General features: G+C 42.8%; 1 protein-coding gene across 1 annotated transcript; it reads right to left on the bottom strand.

The window, feature by feature from the left end:
- Positions 1 to 6,795: 6,795 nt before the first annotated feature.
- On the bottom strand, positions 6,796 to 8,172 carry LOC131228912 (putative UDP-rhamnose:rhamnosyltransferase 1). The gene has a single exon (XM_058224750.1). The coding sequence runs from the start codon at positions 8,170 to 8,172 to the stop codon at positions 6,796 to 6,798; it is 1,377 nt and encodes a 458-aa protein (XP_058080733.1).
- Positions 8,173 to 19,875: the final 11,703 nt, after the last annotated feature.

Here is a 19,875-nt window from a genome sequence, read left to right as displayed (position 1 = left end):
GCGGGTTGCTCCGGGTGTTACACACCCATGTTGTGGGCCATGGTTCCCATCATAGTGGCTAGCATTTGTTTTTGTTGTTGCATAAGAAGCAACATCTGGCCCATTTGGTCCATAGCTAGTGTTGTAGGAGGTGCAAATGTTGTGGCCTGAGTTGGCGGCACTTATGGTGCCGCTTCTTGGGTAGTACTACCTGTGTTGTGGGAACCAGTCGCCCCTTGGTGGCCTTATTAATCATCGGGAATTTGGTCCATCTCGACTAGGCCGTCGTTAGGTAGGGGAACAAAATGACTATCACCCCAAGAGCGCATTTCCTGAAAAGACGTTCCTCAGAGGGTTAAACAATAGGACATCGTCCATTCAAGCTCGTACCCAATTATATAAAACCTATAGGTTCAATTCATAAGTTTAAGCAACTATACATACAAGGCATTCGCATACAAGAAGAAGATCTCAAGACAATCCATTCATTCATATTAGATTCAAAATGCCATTGGCATGGCTAGTACATCCTACAGCATGGGTTACATGTGTTACTAGATACTTCAAACATAAAAGAAATACAGCTTAATCAAAGCAAAAGTTCTATCTAACCTTCAATACATGGAAGTAGTCCTGACTGACTCAAAATAAACTTCTAATTATCAGTAAGGTTAAGCTACTATTCTCCTAGGTCAGATGAAGACAAGGGTGCTTCCTCCCCTTTGCTGTAGCAAATCAGGATCTTTATGGCCCGATATATCTTCTTGTTCCATTTCTCTTGCTCTGTGTGGTGCATTGCTTGGTTTTCCTCCATCTTAGTCATTCTAGTGTCGAGCGCATCTAGTGCTCATGTATGTTTGGAGCAACAAACGTTTCACTGCTGACTTCTTCAGCTTCATCAATTTCTTTTGCCCCTTCAGCTTCATCCTCATTCTCATCCTCGTCCTCATCATCGTCACTTTCATCGCCTTCCTCTCCCTCTTCGTTGGCATCACTAAATTCCTCAACATGGACTCGTCACTGCTTGGGGCTTATCCCCATATTATTTAACATGTCATTACCCAATAGTTGCGTCGGTATATGATTTCCATCTGATCCGCCCACACAGTATTGCCAAGTCAACTGACAGACTAGGCGACCAAATGGGAGGCATGCATTCTTCCGAGTTGCCCTTACTGCCCTCACGATTTGATAGAGTACTACACTAGGGCACACATCAACTCCATGTCCTACTTGATATAAAAACTCCACCATATAGTGGAAGCACTCGGTGCGATTCTTCAGCCTTGGTTACACATTATAGGTACCGATGCGGTGGACTAATTGGTATTCTGGGGTCAAGGTTGACGCGTTTAGGCCGACATCTAGCCTCCATTGGGCAACTTGTCCACATAAAAAGTGAGTCCGTTTGTCACGGGCTCAACTCGTATCCAAATTCTCCTCATCAATCTGTACCTCCCCTAGTGGCACCCCAAGCACGTCAGAAATATCCTCCACCCCGAAGTGGAATCTCTGGCTACCCACTATAACATCAAAGCCTAAGGGCATAAATTGAGGGTTTCTGATTCGCGTGTAGAAAGCCCTAGCTTGTCCCTCATCGGCCTGGGAACCACCGTAGAATATGGGACCCTATTCCTTTTTCATGAGTCAATTAAGTAGAGCGAAATTTTCGAACAGATGCTCCTCCACGGAGGCTTCGAAGGCGACTTTGTGCTTTAAGAAATTTCCTACATCTTCAACGGGCAGTTGGGAAGCTTGAGTTGCGAGCCCCCTTTGAGAATCATTTCTTCTCTTGGATCAGACTTTCGAGCTCGACTTCCCCCTTGGATCGGCCTTCTTCTTACTATGCCTTTCTCAGCTCGGCCTCGCCTCCTCGGGAGTCGATCTCTTCTTCCCCATGAGGGAAAGAACCACCGGAATGGAGAAGAAGGAAGCAACGGTTGCCAAGAATGCCATATCCCTCGGCTAGGATAGATGGTGTGTGGGAAATCTAGGAGGATCGTTGAAGGAAAAATCTTAGGAATGGTTTTGAGAATGGCTTGAGAATGGGTCTAGGAATGGGTTTGAGGAATATATTTTTGAAAATGGTTGGAGAATGTATTTGAGAAAGAGTGGTTAAGAATGGGTTGGAAGTGGATGTTGGTGAATGGGTTTGGGTTGGTTATGAGGAAGAAGAGACGAGAGCTTGTTGGAGGGAAGGGATTTGAAGGATGGGTTTGGGGAATGAACTTGGGGAATGGTGGGTTGGATATGAAGAAGAAAAGATGGGTTTTAGGAAATATATATTAGAAATGGGTTTTGGAGAAGATGAAGAGAAATGGGTGGAATTTGGATGCCTTTGGATGGGTTTCTTGAAAATGGATTTGAGAACTTGGAGAGGGAGAGGGCTTTCCATAGGGGTTTGGAAGTAATAGAGTGTGGTGTAGGGTGAGAAATGTGGTGTCAGGGTCTTAAAATGCAATAAGAGTGGGCCCCACACGAGATTACATCAAATAGAAGGGAGGACCACCCATTTGCGGTCCGGACGGGGGCCACGCCAGCTGGGCGGGGTCCCACCGACCTGCTGGACAATTGGGCGGGGGCCACACCCACTGGGCGGGGTCCCACGGATGCTCTGGACCTTCGGGCGGGGGCCACACCAGCTGGGCAGGGTCCCGCGTGTGGCTGGAAGGCTGGGCGGGATCGTGTGGACGGGCGGGGTCGTGCTGGCAGGGTCCTGCCGACCCACTATTTTCTGGGTGGGGCCACTTGAACCTCAGTTTCCCGGGCACGGATAAGGCCCCCCGGGATGTGCCATATATGATTTTGGGGTGGGAGAAGCTGATCTACGTAATGAGCCTAATTATTTTGTGAGATTCCTCCTAGTTAGTGGTCAAAAATCTATTTTATCTACAATTTCCGTTCACCCCTAAATCTTTATCCCCGAATAGGTTGGAACTATCAAGTTAGCCCCGGTATTAACTCATTCGGTCTAGGATGATGGTTTCGACCGTCTAATCGTTTAGTTTCCGGCTCATTCCTATCGATGAGCTGAGGTAATGTAAGACTCTCGGACCATTTCCCTAGCGTCACTAGTCTCTCTCGCATCTTAATTCTAACTCCTTAGAAGTCTTACCTTCCATCTAAGATTACCGGTTCAGGTCATGGAATGGTTCCTAGCATTTCTAAGTCTCCATTGTGTTTCCTCTCAAATCAGCGGACGCGTTAGTGAGTTCATGGTCCACGGCCCTATTAATTCCAAACCATTGTTCTGATATCAACTTGTAATACCCTAAAAATTGAGGGTCGTGTATACACTCGACTCCCAAGTTCTCGAGTATCACTTATATCCAATTTTACTGTTTTGTATTTAATCAGGTTTAATGAGCAGTATGGAATTACTTGAAACATGAATTACAATCACAACTAATCTGTTGAAATGGAAATGAAAAATTGTTTACAAGTCCAAAAGATATAACAATGGGTCGCACAAGGCGTTGCCCAACAAAATATAAAAAATGATATGTTCAAAAGAATGATGCGTTAAGTCCCCTACTCAACGACTCAAGTCTGCCCACAAAATCTACGGCGAACCATCCATCGATTGGAAATAGGACAGCTCGTCCTCCTCATCCAGGCCTGCATCGCAAGGCTCCTCGTACTCAGCGTCACCTGGAACTACTGAAGAGTCTTGTTGGTGTTTTAAAATACTGTCCCAGAGTGGGAGTGAGTGATCAACTCAGTGGGTGTTATTAGTCTTAAGTTACAACAAATATCAATTATATTATGAGTTTAATGAAAGGCATACATTCACAGATCTCTAGCTAGTCTTGTTAATGCATATGCATGTATTATGATATGATACATGACCTCGCAACAACACTCCCTCGAGCGACTCCGTCTAACGATCACGTATGACTAACACTCCCTCATTGCGACCTCAACTGTTGAGTCACCAACCTAACTAGTGCGATGTGATCGTGATAGTATTAGCTAGGTTCTTAATTAATTCCATTCATCCAGCAGATTTGGAAAACTAGTACACACCACGTATCAATGCCCTTAACTGGATACGAGGCCAAGGCCCCTCAACGTGTGAGGCCAGGACCCCGTGATCCTTGATCCCATCGGGTTCCTTATCCCCGATTTTAAGCACATGGGGAGTGATGAGAAGTGGGATCACTCGCGATCACTACGGGGAGGCTCGTCACCCCAGTGTATAGGCTAATAACTCGGACATAGTGTCCCATTCCACCATGCCTGGCTCTCGAGTCAGTATATCGGGTTCAAATGGTTATCAATGGGCTCCATTGGTTGAAGGATATTCCAAGTTCCATACAGGTGTGAGTAGACATGGTTAACAAACATGGTTGGTTAGTATGCAAACTAGACCGTGCAAGTCTAGGAGAGTATGTGACGGACGACATCGGGTACAAGCGACCCATGTAGTCCAACTACCTTCCCCCATTCGCATCCGCCCAAATCCGTCGGCCTAGCCTCAGGAAAGTCTTACCAACGGGACCACCTTCTCTCACCTCAGTTTCCTGACCAACCTAGGGATTTGAGGGTATTCAATAACACTTCAACCAATCAGAATTCATCATCTAACACAAGTGATGTCATGCATTCATTCATCAAACCTATAAATTCATATTTTTCTACAATTGCAACTACTAACAATAGCATGAAATAAATATGTATGTGTGGTGTGTGGGGTTAACGAAAAGACTAAGGATTGTATGTGTGTGTATATATATATATCTCATAGCACAAAAATACCATAAGGATTAATGGATCATACTTGCTACAAGGAAACATTATTCAAGAATCAAGTATGAGATGAATCATGCAATCACCAAGTTCATGCCCAATCATGTGGGAAATAACAACGATTCATAATCATTTTATGTCATTTGGGAGGATCTTTCATATAAGGTCATGGCTAGGTTTTCTCCTAGATTATTCAAATACATCACCCGAGCATACATAATCATTAATTTCACACTAAAATTGGTGTTGGGCCACCTAAGAATAATAGTCCGCACCTATGGATCGTTGAGATCTTGGGAAATGACCTATAAGTGACGAACTCGAGATCGATTGACTGGAAACTTAAAGCAATGCATTTGCATGTTAGGATTTCATATAAATCCTCTCTCAATACAAAGGATTATCAAAAGATGGATGTTTACCTCTCCAATCAGTTGGAAATCAAGCTTGGAGTGGTGGATGTGGGATTTCTTGAGGATAAGGGAAGGAGTTGTAAGACTCAACCTTTCTTGGGCCCCACCTTTAACTACGGCCCACCTTTACTCTCTTCTTTCTTCACTCTCTCCTCTCCTTTGTTGCTTTTGTAGAAGTGAGTGAGAGAGAGAGAGAGTCAAAGAGGGTTTTACTTTTTATGTTTAGGCTAAATGGCTTTAAGTTCTAACATTATTCCTACAATGACCATCTAGGACCCCCTTTTAGCTTTGGGGTAGCTCTGTCACCCCTCTAACTACCAAACTTGGTGTGTAGGTGTCTAATGGCCTAATGAGAGATTTTAAAAATTTTGAAGACAAACGAATGCGGGGTTTTATCGTACGGTTCCGATCTTTAAATGGCATGTGGGGTCCATTCTAGCTGTTATGGTGATTCTGATAACTCCCTGGTTATGAAATTTATAGGCTAGGTGCTCCATGGCCCGATGAAAGGCCGTACAAAATTTGAAGGCAAAAGGACACAGGGTTTTACCGTACGGGTCCGATTTGCAATCAACGGTCACCGTTTCACGATCGGGTTCCAGATTTTGTGAACAGGCATAGAAAAATACTTTATGCCTTAACCATAAATGTAGAAGAGATCCGACGGCTGCAAAGTCCAATATCTCAGTTTCATTTAAAAGTGTCAGATTTCAATTCTAGCCTTGGGTCAGGGCAGGGGTGAGTTGCGTTTGGCAAGTGCCGTTGGGAACGGCATGGATAATTAATTCGTAGGTGTTTACTAAGTCCGTGGTCCGCGATGGATCACAAGCCCAGTGAGATCTGCGGTTTTCCCAATTTTTAGATTTTTCTGACCTTCCTTGGCCGCTGCACGACCCGCACAAGCTGTTGCCAAGCACAAATAGGTTATCTGGCTTGACGGCCTGCACATAGTCCTATCATAACTAGACTGGTTCACCTCAATGGGCTAACCAGGGTTAATTTGTTGGTGGTACCCCACACATGAGTGGTTTAAGCAAACGGTCATGCGGCAAATCCTACGTGGACGCTTCAAGATACTGTTCTAGTTGAACTGGATGTTACATATATGCATGTGCTAGATAAGCACATGTGACACATGTGAATGCTTGAAAATGTACAAGGTACATATGACGTATGAAATTTGAGTATTAAAGTTCCTTTTATGTATATTCTATGTATCCTCGAACATCTCAAGCTTTTAGAGAAAGCTATGAGCTTTTAAAGAAAGTGGGAATCGAAAGTGGAAGGTGAAGTGTTTGGATACTGGGAGTAGCAAATTTCCCTCCCCTGTATTATCCACATGTGGGGCACAAGAGATCCGCCAACACTGTCGGCCACCAGAATGATCACCTACAACTTGGATCTGCATCTGCTTCATTTTGGGGATGATGTCCACCCACCGTGATGGAAAAAAAAAAGGCCAACATCAGCCCCCATTATTCACCAATGATGGGGCTGTAAGATCAACGGCTGGATTAAAGCAACCATAATCATACAGAACTAAGTTCACATTCAATGGGAAAGTTCCCTGAAAATACAAATCATATCATATACAAGTTTGGAATGCTAACAACCACATCTGTACATTTTATTTCAGATCAGTTGCCCTTTATGTCTAGGAGCTTTTGAGGAAGTTGATAAATTCATTCATGCAGTTTTCATGGAGTGTCTGATCACTGAAAATGGCCTTCATTTCTATCGATTTAAGCCTAAACCTTTCTCCTTCCTCTTCGACCATGGCCAGCCTCAGCGACCGAGCGACTGCATCCCTGTGGAAGGACCCATCGTCGTTCACGTCAACTTTTATAGCCAGACCCTTGTCCACCAACATCCTCGCATCCAATGATTGGACGTTCGCAAGCGGCAATACGATGAGAGCATGCCCATAATGGACGGTCTCGATGATGGACGCCCACCCAGAGTGAAACAAAGATCCACCGACAGAAGGGTGGGACAATATCTCCAACTGAGGGGCCCAACCCATATAGACGACCCCACGACTGCCAATCTGGCTCTTGAATCCCGGCGGAAGGGTATCCATGTCGTTGGTTGCCCATATGGGAGTCCTGATGGCCCATAGAAATGGCAAATTGGAGAGTTGAAGCCCAAGGGCAATCTCATACACTTGATCTCTGCTCAGTTTACATTCACTTCCAAAGCAAACAAACACTACTGATCTGTTGGGCTGTTCATCGAGCCATTTAAGTGTGTTTACCCACTTGGGGTCGGTCGTTTCTCTCTTCTCTAATGGCGTTGGTGGAAGTAATCCGACTGGAATGACCGGTCTCTTGCGCAATTTCTTGAGTAAGCCCAAGTACTCCCCTTGGAACTCATTGCAACTCCGAATTGCCATTGCCGAACACTCTTGGAGTGCTAGCACTAAACGATCTAAAATCGAGAAGCCTGATGCATCTGGGTTGAAAAGCCCATGGTAGGAGCCATCGGTCTCATGGGGCGGAACGGCAACGGACGACTCGAATTCAAACCACTCAGGTGGGGATGCCAGGCTTTTTGGTGATGGCCAGATTTTCTTTAGGCTGTCTGAGACCGGCCCAAAGAATGCAATTACGGTAGCTGAACAAATAGAGAAGAAGACACGAGGGATGTTGAATTCACTTGCAACATTGCCCACCCAACTGGGGAAGAGATCATGGACTATCCAGTCCGGCGATTCTTCGGTAATGAACTTCTTGAAGGCGGGGTAGGAGAGATCGTAGGCCTTCTTCAAGTACTCGTCACTCCCGTGGAGAATATCGACAGTGGCCTCAGCGCCTTCAGGTAGGCCGTCCACCTTCGGCAAGGGAAGCTCCACCAGATTGATCAGAGCAGTTAGATGTTGTGGGATCTTGGGTAGCCTTTGGATGTTTTTTTGAGTGGTGAGGAAGGAGATTCGGATGCCAGCTTTGGCTAAGGCTATGGAGAGTTGAAGGAATGGGATCATGTGACCAAAAGCCAGCCATGGAAGCATCACCACATGCATTCCATCAGCCATGGCTTACCAAATTCAATTGAAGGGTGGGCCCCACCTTATCTACACTCCACACCACGCACTTGGAAGGGAAGAGAGGAAGCACTTGGTTTTATGGCCCAAAGATAAGGTTACATGGTGGTACATTTCAGAGCGCGGATCAAGTGAGGCAGGGTTAATGGGTGAGACCCTGACCGTTGTGTCGTATATCCACTCCGTCCATCAGTTTTTCCAGATCATCTTAGATCAGGATCCCTAAAATGAGGTAGATCCAATTCTTAGGTGGACCGCACAGTAGGAAACCAGTTGTAATTGAACGACCATCATTAAAAACTTTCACGCCTTGCTGTAATGTTTATTTGCCATCCAACCTGTTGATATGGTCACACAAACCTATATGAAATAGCAGCTCTTGATCCAGAACTTTCTGCCCCTGGAAATTTTTTAACAGTGGGTATTCAATCCCTAACATGCGTTTCACATGAGAATTTGCTTCTTTTTTTTTTTTTTTTGGTTAAATCCCCATTTTCACGAGAAATTTACCATTGTACAACCCATTTATGGCCCATTTACGTTTTTAGACCCACTTCTTTTTATCCCTCCAGAATAAGCCCCGTACATATGGCCGGCTTCCCAAAGGTCAAAAACGCCCCTGCTTTTTCCTTCGGCAAGAGGATCGGCTGGTGCTCGAAGACGAGCGCTTACGCTCCTCGAACTCCGAGTTGCACGAACGGTTCAAAAGAGATCAAAGTTACGTAGGCCCCACAGTTATGTATTCATTATATCCACAACGTTCATCCATATTTCGACATCATTTCATAGCATTATATATATTTTTTTAAAAAAATCATATCCAAAGATCAACTGGACCACACCACAAAGAGCCGTGAAAATTTCGTTAAAAATTTTGTAGGGCCCACCGTAACATTTATTTTCCATCCAATCTATTCATAAAGTCACAAAGACCTGGATGAAGAGGAAAAACAAATTTCATAATGATCCAAAACTTCTGTGACCCCTAAAAGGGTTTCAATGGTAGACGTTCAATCCTCCACTGCCTTTTACAGTGTGGTCCACTTGATAGCTAGATCTATCTTATTTTTCATCTCAAGCCGTAATACGAGTTCGCCAAATAGATGGACGGTTTGGATATAACATATACCTCATAATATGACCCACAAAAAGCGGTGAGGATTACAACAGAAAAAAAAAAAAAGAAAAAGAAAAGAAGAAGTCACGAACCTATGGCTACGGGGTTTCCTATGGCTACGGATTATAAACGTGGCCCCTACTTTTTCGATATGTCCTTTGATATGTATCGAAGGTCTTTCGATATGTACTTCAATATGTATCAAAGGTCTTTCCATATGATCAAAAAAGGTCCATAACTGTTCATCAAGTTTGCCTCAAAAATCCCGCAATTTTCGATACATATCAAAGAGTAGGTGTTTTTCCCTATGGTTACGGATTATAACTGTAGTCTGTTGCAGTCTGTGATTGTAACACCTCAAGTTTTCAGGGGCTATGTAAGAACTCGGCCTCCAAATTTTCGGGTATTGTTTATATCCTAATTATGGTAATTTGCACATAAATTAGTTTAAATGAGTAATATAGGAATCGGCTAGAACATAAACTACAACTACAACTAATCTACTGAAAGAAATATGGTTAAGAAACACAAGTCTATAGGAACATCAAACAAGTCGCACAAGACGTTGCCCAAAAAAATTTATAAAATGAATGTTCAAAAGAAATAGCGTGCTAGATTCACAGCTCAACAACCCATAATCAACCCATATAGTCTACGATGATCTGCCCATAAGTTGGAAGTAGGAAGCTCTTCTTCCTCATCCGTGCTCACACCGCTCGGCTCGTCGAGCTTCGCCTCACCTGCATCTAGTAAAGGGTCTAGTTGGTGTTTTAAAATACCATCCCATAGTGGGAGTGAGTAGCTAAATCACTGGATGCCATTAGCCATAGGTTACATCAAATAACAATTCCATGATGAATTTAATGAAAAGCATAAATTCACACATCTCTAACTAATCTTGTTAAATGCGTATGCTTGAATTATTGTATGATGCATGACCTCACCCACAACACTCCCTCGAGCGACTTCATCTCATGGTCGCGCATAACCAACACTCTCTCATTGCGACTTCAACTACCAAGTCATCAAATCCTAGCTAATGTGATGCATGAATAATGTTAGCCGAGTATTTAGTTAATTCCATTTATTGAACAGGTTGGGGATATTAGTACAGCCCGACGATATTAATGCCCTCATCCATTTGCGAGGGCCAGACCCTTTAACGCTCGAGGTCAAGACCCCGCGATCTTCGATCCCATCAAGGTCCCCACCCCCAATTGCAAGCACGTGGGGAGTATTGGAAAGCAGGATCGCTCGGGGTCACTAAGGGGAGGCTCATCACCCCAGCGTAGGTCGATAACTCGGACACAGTGTCCCATTCCACTATGCCCAGCTCACGAGACTGTGGATCAGTTTTCAGCTGTTGTCAGTGGGCGTCAGTGGACGAGAGGTATTCCAGGTTCCAAACAGGCATGAGCAAACATGATTAACAAACATAGTTGGCCAGTTGGTGGACTAGACCGCTTAAGTTAAGGCGAACACGCAACGCACGACATTGGGTACAAGCAACCCATGTAATCCTGTTACCGTCGCCCGTTCGCGTCTGCCCAAATCAATTAGACTAGTTACAAGACTGTCCAACCAACGGAACCATCTTCACAAATCTCAGTTCCCTGACCAACCCAAAAAGTGGGTTATATTCAATAACACGTCTAACAATTAAGAGATTGTCTTCTAGTACAGGTGAAATCACACGTACAATACATCGAGCATAAAATTTCAGGATATTAAAATAAATGCAACTACTCTTAATAGCATAAGTCAAACGTGTGTGCGTGTGGTGCTGGATTACCTAAGAGACCAAGGACAACACACCACTCATAGTACAAGAATACAATAAGAAATAATACAATCATACATGTTATAGGAAAAATCATGCAAGAATCAAATATGAGATGATCATGCAACACCAATTTCATGCTCAAACATGTTGAAAACTAAACAAATAGCAATTTATGATTGTATGGATGTTGGTGGACCTAATATGTAGGTTTCTAGCTAGGTTTTTTTCCAAATCACTCATGTGCATCACTCTAGCATTCCAAAATCATTAAATTTATCCTAAAATTGGTACTTGACCACCTAGGAATAATGGTCCGCATCTTGTGACGTTTAGCCCCACTCATGGCGCTCCTTGGGTTAGAAAATTGAGGAAAATGGTTCTTATACCAATTTAGAAGAAATTAAGTAAGATTCATGCAATTCATTTTAGAAAAACCTAAGTTGGGAAGTAGGATTTGTTTCTTACCTTCCAATCGCGAATGAGGCGGATACGGCGGAGAAAAACGATCGATGCTAGGGCTTTGATTGGAAGAAACCGATGAAGGGAAGCATTAAAGCCTCACCTACTCCTACTCTCTCTTCTTCTCTTCTTCTTTCTCTTCCTCTTTATCTCTTTCTCTCCTTTGAAAATGCAATTTCATATGGGGAGAGGGGGTGCCTAAATGAAGCTCTTATATAGTGCCAGATTTGGTGTAAATGGCCCCCAATGGTTGGGTTTTTACTATACTAACCCTATGGGAGGGTTTTTCTAACCTTTAGGGTCCATTATGGGGTGTACAAGTCAATATACACCATATGATAGTTAGCTCGAATGATGATTTACGTATGGATATGATCGGTCCGCCATTTGGATGTGTCAATCATTAGATATGATTAGAAGTCTGTTTAACGATCACCGATGGTCGATCGGGGTCACGGCTATATGGATATGAGCAGAGAAATATCATTAATCAGTACTCCAATTTTGGTTGTGGATTGGGGCCGACCCCGTTCTGCCTCAAAGCTCTTTGGGCCATACTTGAGTTATAAATTTATCCTATGATTTTGGTTTCCACCCAAACTTGTTGAGGAAACTATAGATTCTTAATATAAGGCGATTCCAAGAATTTAACATTAGACCCTCCGAAATTATCTCACATATATACATCCTCTGCATTAACCTTCATGCCAATTGCTTTCAATGGGTCCCAGCACAAAGAAGAAGTGGAGCCCAAACAACTTTCAGCCGAACGGGGTCGACCCCATCTAGACCCAGTTGACCCTATGAAATGCATGGAATTGACCGTGAAGTGAATTGACCGTGAAGTACATTAAAATGACCGTGAAGGGAATTGACCGTGAAATGCATTGAATTAACCATGAAGTAAAGGGAATTGACCATGAAATGCATGGAATTGATCGTGAAGTGAAGCGAATTGACCGTAAAATGCATTGAAATGATCGTGAAGTAAAGGGAATTGACCTTGAAATGCATTGAATTGACTGTGAAGTAAGGAATTGACCGTGAAATGCATGGAATTGACCGTGAAGTGAAGGGGAATCGCCAGAATTGATTGTGAAATGCATGAAAATGATCGTGAAGTGAAGGGAATTGACTGTGAAATGCATTAAATTGACCGTGAAGTAAAGGGAATTGACCGTGAAATGCATGGAATTGACCGTGAAGTAAGGGGAATTGACCGTGAAATGCATGGAATTGACCGTGAAGTGCATGGAATTGACCGTGAAGTGAAGGGAATTGACCGTGAAATGCATGGAATCACTGTGAAGTGAAGCAAATTGACTTTGAAATGCATGAAAATGATTGTGAAGTGAAGCGAATTGATCATGAAATGCATTGAAATGACCATGAAGTAAAGGGAATTGACCGTGAAATGCATTGAATTAACCGTGTAACAGCCCGAATTTTCACGGCCAAAGTATGTACTCTTGCCCGAGAAAACCGAGTGTTAATAATGTACAACTGGATGTTATGAAATCGCACCCTATTATTATTTTTCATTTGTTTACATCCAGATACATTCATGAAGGTAACATTTACAAGAATAAAATCAACTGTATTGATTATATATCATCAGAGTAAAAGGAATAATTAGGGCCTTCCCAATGGAAGCTTATTACATTCATCGAGTTCACAGTGGAAGTATAAATCTAATTAAATAATCTAGCTTCGAATTCTTTCCGCGTAGTCTTCTACAGGAAGCGGCCCTCTAAGTCTTTAATCCTGTATGTCACCTGTATAACCTCTACAGTTGGGAGAGGGTCAATGCCCTACTCATAGTGAAGGTTATCCTTTAAGATTAACAATAATTCAAGAGATTCATAACAGGTAAAGTGAGGGTTTGATACATCCCATGCTCCACTAACACGAGGGTATCAGCATGTGCAAACAACCTACATGAGATACATACCTAGTAAAGTGTGTGGGGCTCATCATACATAGTGATCATTACAATATAAAATATGATTTATAGATAACCGACTCAACCAGTATTCTCACTATACGGATATTCGCCGGCATGGCCAACGCTACCGTGGATTTACAAGAACTCCTCAGAGCACACAACACATGAGCTGGGTGAATTATATCACACAATTTGTTCATGGAGTGACTATTTACGACATCCAATCTCGGAATGATGTGATATTGCATTTGTAAATTACATACGTCTATTTGTGCACCATTACCCGAAGGCTCAAGGACTTCCGTGCCCCAAGAGGGTCTCTACCCAAAACGCATTACGTCCATGATAAAATATTTGAATCACTAGTTGTGATACATCTTACACGTCACTTGCACTTATAGAGAATATAAATTGAATCATAACGAATATAACCGAATCTGAATCATAAAGGATATCAAATGAATTATGAAGGTTCTGGAATAGCAAGACACATAGCCAAGCCATAAAGATAGACGACACAAGGCCAACATAATAAAGAGAAGAGTGACAATGTCAATTCAATAAAAGTGGCAATGACCAACATAATAAGAGAAGAGTGACAATAGTCAACTTAATGATAAGGAGAGTGGCAATGGCCAACTCAATATAGAGACGAGTGGCAGGGCCAACTCAAATAAAGAAAGAGAGACAAGGGCAAGGCTTGTATCCATGGCCTCACATAAATTTAGAGAAATCACTTGTATTTAATATCATGTCATAATCCCAAAATGGCCAATAGATGCAATGATATTAACCAAATCAATTAATAGGATAATTCCCGACATATAAACATGAAAGGCAGGATAAGTCACATTCTTAAAGGCATGAAAAAGTAGGATAATTCATATAAGGCACAAAAGAGCCAATAATTGATGGTGAAACATATAATAGCACGAAAGATTCAAAGTGATATCTAAAAGGAATACATGTAAAGGGAAGATCAAATTCCTGAAGGCACGTATAAAAGCAGGATGAATTTAACAGCTTAAATTAATATAAGGTTAAAGGATAAAACCCTCACCTTAGCTTATTGATCCTTTAGAAATATATCCTATGGCCAGGTCCTAATCTAATTTACCTACTTTTAAATTGAGCTTTTAATCAGGTTTGATATATCAAAAGATATTAGATTTAAATTATTCAAGTGGTGCATAGCACCCAGTGATTTACTATGCCTAGGCCCATCCCACCACCGAGTTGACTCGGTCGGGGGGTGATGGCCCTACTACATGGGAAACCTTAAGAAGGAAAAGGATGAAAGGAAAAAAAAATAAGAAAAAGGGAAAGGTCTGACCCGTTGGTAGAGCCTGAACCGGCCTTCCTCTTTCTCCACTGACTTCAATCTGTTAATTTCTCTCTCTCTCCTCTCTCTCTCTCTCTCTATTCTGTTGGGATTTCCACACGGCCTAGAGATGGGTTTTTATATTTGATTCAGTGTTTCTGGATTTATCTTACGCAACTCTGCTTGCGCGAGGACGTGCGTACGTGCCTAGAGGTGTGCAGCAGATTCTAGACTAGCGTGGAGTGCGGATGACCATTGATAGTTTTGGTTTCATATTTTTGTTGTAGTCCCTAGATGGCCATTGAGCAACGGTCCTGATCGACCAGACTAAATCACCGTGACCAGCACTAACTTCCGGACTTCTTTGCTTGTATCTTACTCTGTTTTAGTGGGGGTTTGAATTATGGCCCTGATTCATCAGATCCGCTCCCCTGGACGTTCTGGATTTGCTGTCCGACGATCTCTGGCCCTTAGAATCGATGGTGTGGATGGGTTTTATCGGAAAGTCTTTAAGAAGTTTCTTTCCGCACGGCGTAATTGTGTTGGAGTGAAAGACGGCAACGCGCCTCTTCTTCCTCATCGGACGCAGGGTCTTTTGCAGCGTATTGTGAGGTCCACTGTGATGTTCGATAAGAAATCCACTCCGTTCATCAGCTTTATGAGGTGACGTTATGCCATGGGCTAAAATCTGGGGTAGATCCGACGATAGGACGACCCACATCAGAGGCAGAAGATGGGATGAATCCTTTGTGGTAACTTTTTCACTGCCTCTGTTACCGCGTGCGGTGATTGCTATATGGGATGGTTGTTTCGAAATAGGTGGGGTCCATTTGTGAATGACTTCCGTAAGATCCACTCTGTTCACCACTTTTATATCGCTATGTTAGGACACGGGGTCAGATATGAGGCAATTTGGTTAGTCGAGTAGGTCGTACAATGTGTCCAAGTAGCAACCAACACTCACCCGTTAAACCTCATACACTAGAGACATAGCTTATTGTGACAATTTGGAATTTAACGTGAATTGAGTTCTTTTGTGTGAAATCCACTTTACTATTTGTAGTTGTATGATCTACTTTTTTCATTGCGTTTAACACGCTGTTAGGATAAGGGTCCAAAGATGGAACAGATCTGTTAATCGGGTAGGCCGCACGGTACAATTTAGCTTCAACAGTGGTATGTAATGGCATTGAATATTTACAATCTTGCCATCCATTTCTCAAACAACTTCCGACGCCTGTTACGTCGACGTGCCTCATCCGAATGTCTTGAAATTTATCGGACATTTCTCTTTTTTCATGCTCTTTCTATCAGTCAAGTTTGAGCCTTAATCGCTTAAAGATGATCAAGATACCTTTTCAATGGCTAACACACTTTATAATTCCAAAATAGCATTTGTACACATCTAATTGTCATGTTACCCAATGGTTTGGACCTATAACCCGAGATCTTCATAATGACTGAATTATGATAAACTTAGATGTGGACTGTTCATTAGGTGGGGTCCACTTAATATGGACTGTCCATCATGAGGGGCCACACTTTGATGTGGGCCATCCATCATGTGTGGTCCACTTCATCCATTATGTGGGTCACCTTGATGTGGACCATTCATTATGTAGGGCCCATATCACACTCTATAATTTATATATACTGGTGTGCACCTTCATACTCGAGTTACGGAACATGACTTGTATACAAGTGTACTAAAATCATATCGCCATTCTATTTTTCAATCTTTTACCAAAAAAAAAATTTATGCACCTATGTAATGATCGTGTGGCCAATCCACACCGTCCATTGTATAAATCTGATAAAAATAAGTTAAATACATAAAAATAAAAATTATAATTGACTTATTTTTGTTCTCTCTATTATATATATGTGTGTGTGTGGTGGGGAAATGGTTCTATTCAGTCGACACCGAGCTGTGTGGGCCCCACCATGATGCATTTCAACATCTACCCCATCAGTCAGATGCACCATTCCATGGTGGGCCTCGGGCTTAAAAATCAAGTCAATTCATTACTTGTGTGGGCCACACCACATACAAAAGTTGAGAAGGGTTACCCTCTCATTGAAACATTCATAATCATTTGTTAGGCCCACTAAGATGTGGTTCACAAATCCAACCCATCCATTATGTGCATCCCAAATGGATGAGGGGTCATACCAAGTTTTGAACGCATCCAAATTTCAGGTGGACTCCACCAAGTGCTTTTATATATTTTAAGATGTCTTCACATGATTTTAGATGGTGTTGACCACCTAAGTTCCATACGCGGCTGATTTTTGGGATATCCATAATTTAAAAGGGACCCATCAAATGTACGGTGTTGATGCTTGACACACATCATATGGTGGGCCCACACAGCTCGACCTTGTGGGAAGTTCCCATATGCTTGACACACGAGATTTTCTTGGGAAATGCTTTTAAGTAGTTATATGCATGTGCTAGAAAAGCACTTGTGACACATGTGGATGCTTGAAAATGTACAATGTCACATATGACATTTGGTATTTAAGTGTTAAAGTTCGTTTATGTATATTATACACATCCTCGGATAGCTCAATCTCCAAGAGAAAGCGGTGAGCTTTTAAAGAAAGTGGGATTTGAAAGTGAAAGGTGAAGTGTTTGAATACCGGGAGCAAATTTCCCTCCGCTGCATTCTCCACGTGCAATAGATCCGCAAAGTCCTTCCCTCAACAGTAGACCGAAATCAATGGTAATGCAGAGTCAAATTACCCTCCAGATGATTGCTCCCACGCTAGCCTCCACGACCCTCATCGAGAAGACGACCAACAGCAGTGGCTAAACCTCCACCTAGTCGCCACAACTCCAACTCTTTATGTTGAGACCAATAGCCCGGGCCACCCTCAACACAAGGATACAGCCATTACAGCCACCATCCTACCTAGACCCAGGCCCAGCCCCAGGATGATCCAAGAATTTACCAGGTGCACCAGGCGCAAGTCAAGAATGTTGAGGACTTGGACCACCTATTATGTAATGAAAATATTGCAACAAAAGTCTGGACTCACTTTGCTCAACTATTTCATGTTCCACTTATACATGATCAATCTATTGAGCGTCGAGTCAACTAGTGGAGACATCTCGCCAACCGCTCCGCGAGATGGCATCACCTTCGAGGGTTGGCTCCCTCTTTCATAGTTTGGGAGATCTGGCTAGGCTGAAATGCGGCTAAATACGATAACTAGAAACTTTAGGAGACGCGGGTGATCCACAAAGTATCAACATGGCTAAAAGAAGTAGGAAACCTCTTAACAGAGCCAGACAAAAATTCCTTTCTCCATGTTGTCACCTTGCAGTCCTTGGGGATAAACGCTGACACAGAGGACATAGGTGGCAAGACTCAGATTGCGAAATGGATGAAACCAAATAGGGGATGGCTGAAATTAAATGTCTATGGGTCAGCTAGGGGCAACCCGGGGGAAGGTGGAGGGGGAGTGTGCAGAGACCACGTGGGGTGATTTATTTTTGCCTTTCACAATAACTATGGCCCGGTCACTAACACCGTCGCAGAAGCTCAAGCAATAGTAGACATGCTGAAATACTACCAAGCGATGGGTTTATCAGACATCATAATTGAAACTGACTCCGGAATCATTGTAGAAGCGGCCACTGACCCCCAAGTCACAGGATGCTGGAGTATATGGTATCATATGGGTATCATTCGAAGAATGATTCAGCCGCCCAGCCTGCTCTTTTCTCACACCCTCCGAGAAGTTAATTCGGTTGCAGATGGTCTGGCGAAGATTGCAAGAGACAGGTACCCAAACAAGCTCTATTGTAACAAGTCTGACCTTCTAAAAAGCATTAGAGGCTCTCTAGTGTTGGATAATGCTGGTGTGGGACTGATTAGGAGCAAGACAACAAACAAGGGAGTGGGCTGAGAATCTCTGACCTTTTTTTTTTTTGGCAGATGGGCCCCTGTTTTCTGCACACATACAGGTTGAGACTGTGCTACCTGTGGGTGGCAACCGCAAGTGCTAGCAGCCACCTCCCACCTGATGAGACGAGTTTGGGCTGCTCATCATACATGAGGTATATTGGGCAGCTAAGGTGTGTGTTGGATATGACTTCACGTGTTCATTGTCTGCTTCCATGATTGCAGAAAAACATAATGAAAGTGGCCTTATGGAATGGCGGGATACAAACTGCTACTGCCCTTATAATGACCCTGTTTTCAGGCCTATCCCAGTGGGACTGCAGTACTGTCTATCTGTGATGCCATTGTTGTGGATGACTGGTGATAACAATATTCTAACAGGACTGATGCTTGAATGGCTGTGTGCTGCAAGGCTGATGGTTGGTGGTAGTTTGGTTGAAGTTGAAGTTTGGGTTGGGAGGAAGCTTTGCAGCTAGCGGCATGAAGGCATGTGGCTGTTAGCTATGCAGCAGGGCCAACCAATTGTCTGAGTTTTTCCAATTGATGCTTATGTGGGGCAGTTGTGGGTCCTGACTTCAATAAAATTCAGATGTTCCACCATCTCGAAGCCTGAAGCAGTTCCCTCGCCTCCTGTGTCCTCTTTTCTTTTCTTTTTTCTCCTATTTTCCATTTGCCAATTAGGCGAAATGAGAATTGAGGCCTAATGTTATTGTGGAACCCACCCCAAGTCCAGTATGTACATCCTTGTTTCAAATTAACAAAATTAACAAAAATACATGGGGTTAATCCCCTTTTTTTTTTTTTTTTTTTAAATGTTCTCTTAAATTTTATAAATTTTAAAAAAATAATAATAATAATTAAAAAAGAGCGATCCGCCAACACTGTCGGCCACCAGAATGATCACCTGAGATTTGGATCTGCTTCTTTTTGGGATGATGTCCACCCACCGTGACGAAAAAAAAAAAAAAGGCCAACATCAGCCCCCATTATTCACCAATGATGGGGCCACAAGATCAAAGGCTGGATTAAAGCAACCATAATCATACAGAACTAAGTTCACATTCAATGGGAAAGTTCCCTGAAAATACAAATCATATCATATAAAGTTTGGAATGCTAACAGCCACATCTTTATATTTTATTTCAGATCAGTTGCCCT

This window comes from Magnolia sinica, chromosome 16, assembly GCF_029962835.1.
Source record: "Magnolia sinica isolate HGM2019 chromosome 16, MsV1, whole genome shotgun sequence".
Classification (NCBI taxonomy): Eukaryota; Viridiplantae; Streptophyta; class Magnoliopsida; order Magnoliales; family Magnoliaceae; genus Magnolia; species Magnolia sinica.
Note: the sequence above shows the minus strand (reverse complement) of the source record. Positions and strands in the feature narration are given on the sequence as shown.

Excerpts from the sequence above, each read along its gene's own strand:
- LOC131228912 (XM_058224750.1), bottom strand. The coding sequence starts at position 8,172 with ATGGCTGATGGAATGCATGTGGTGATGCTTCCATGGCTGGCTTTTGGT.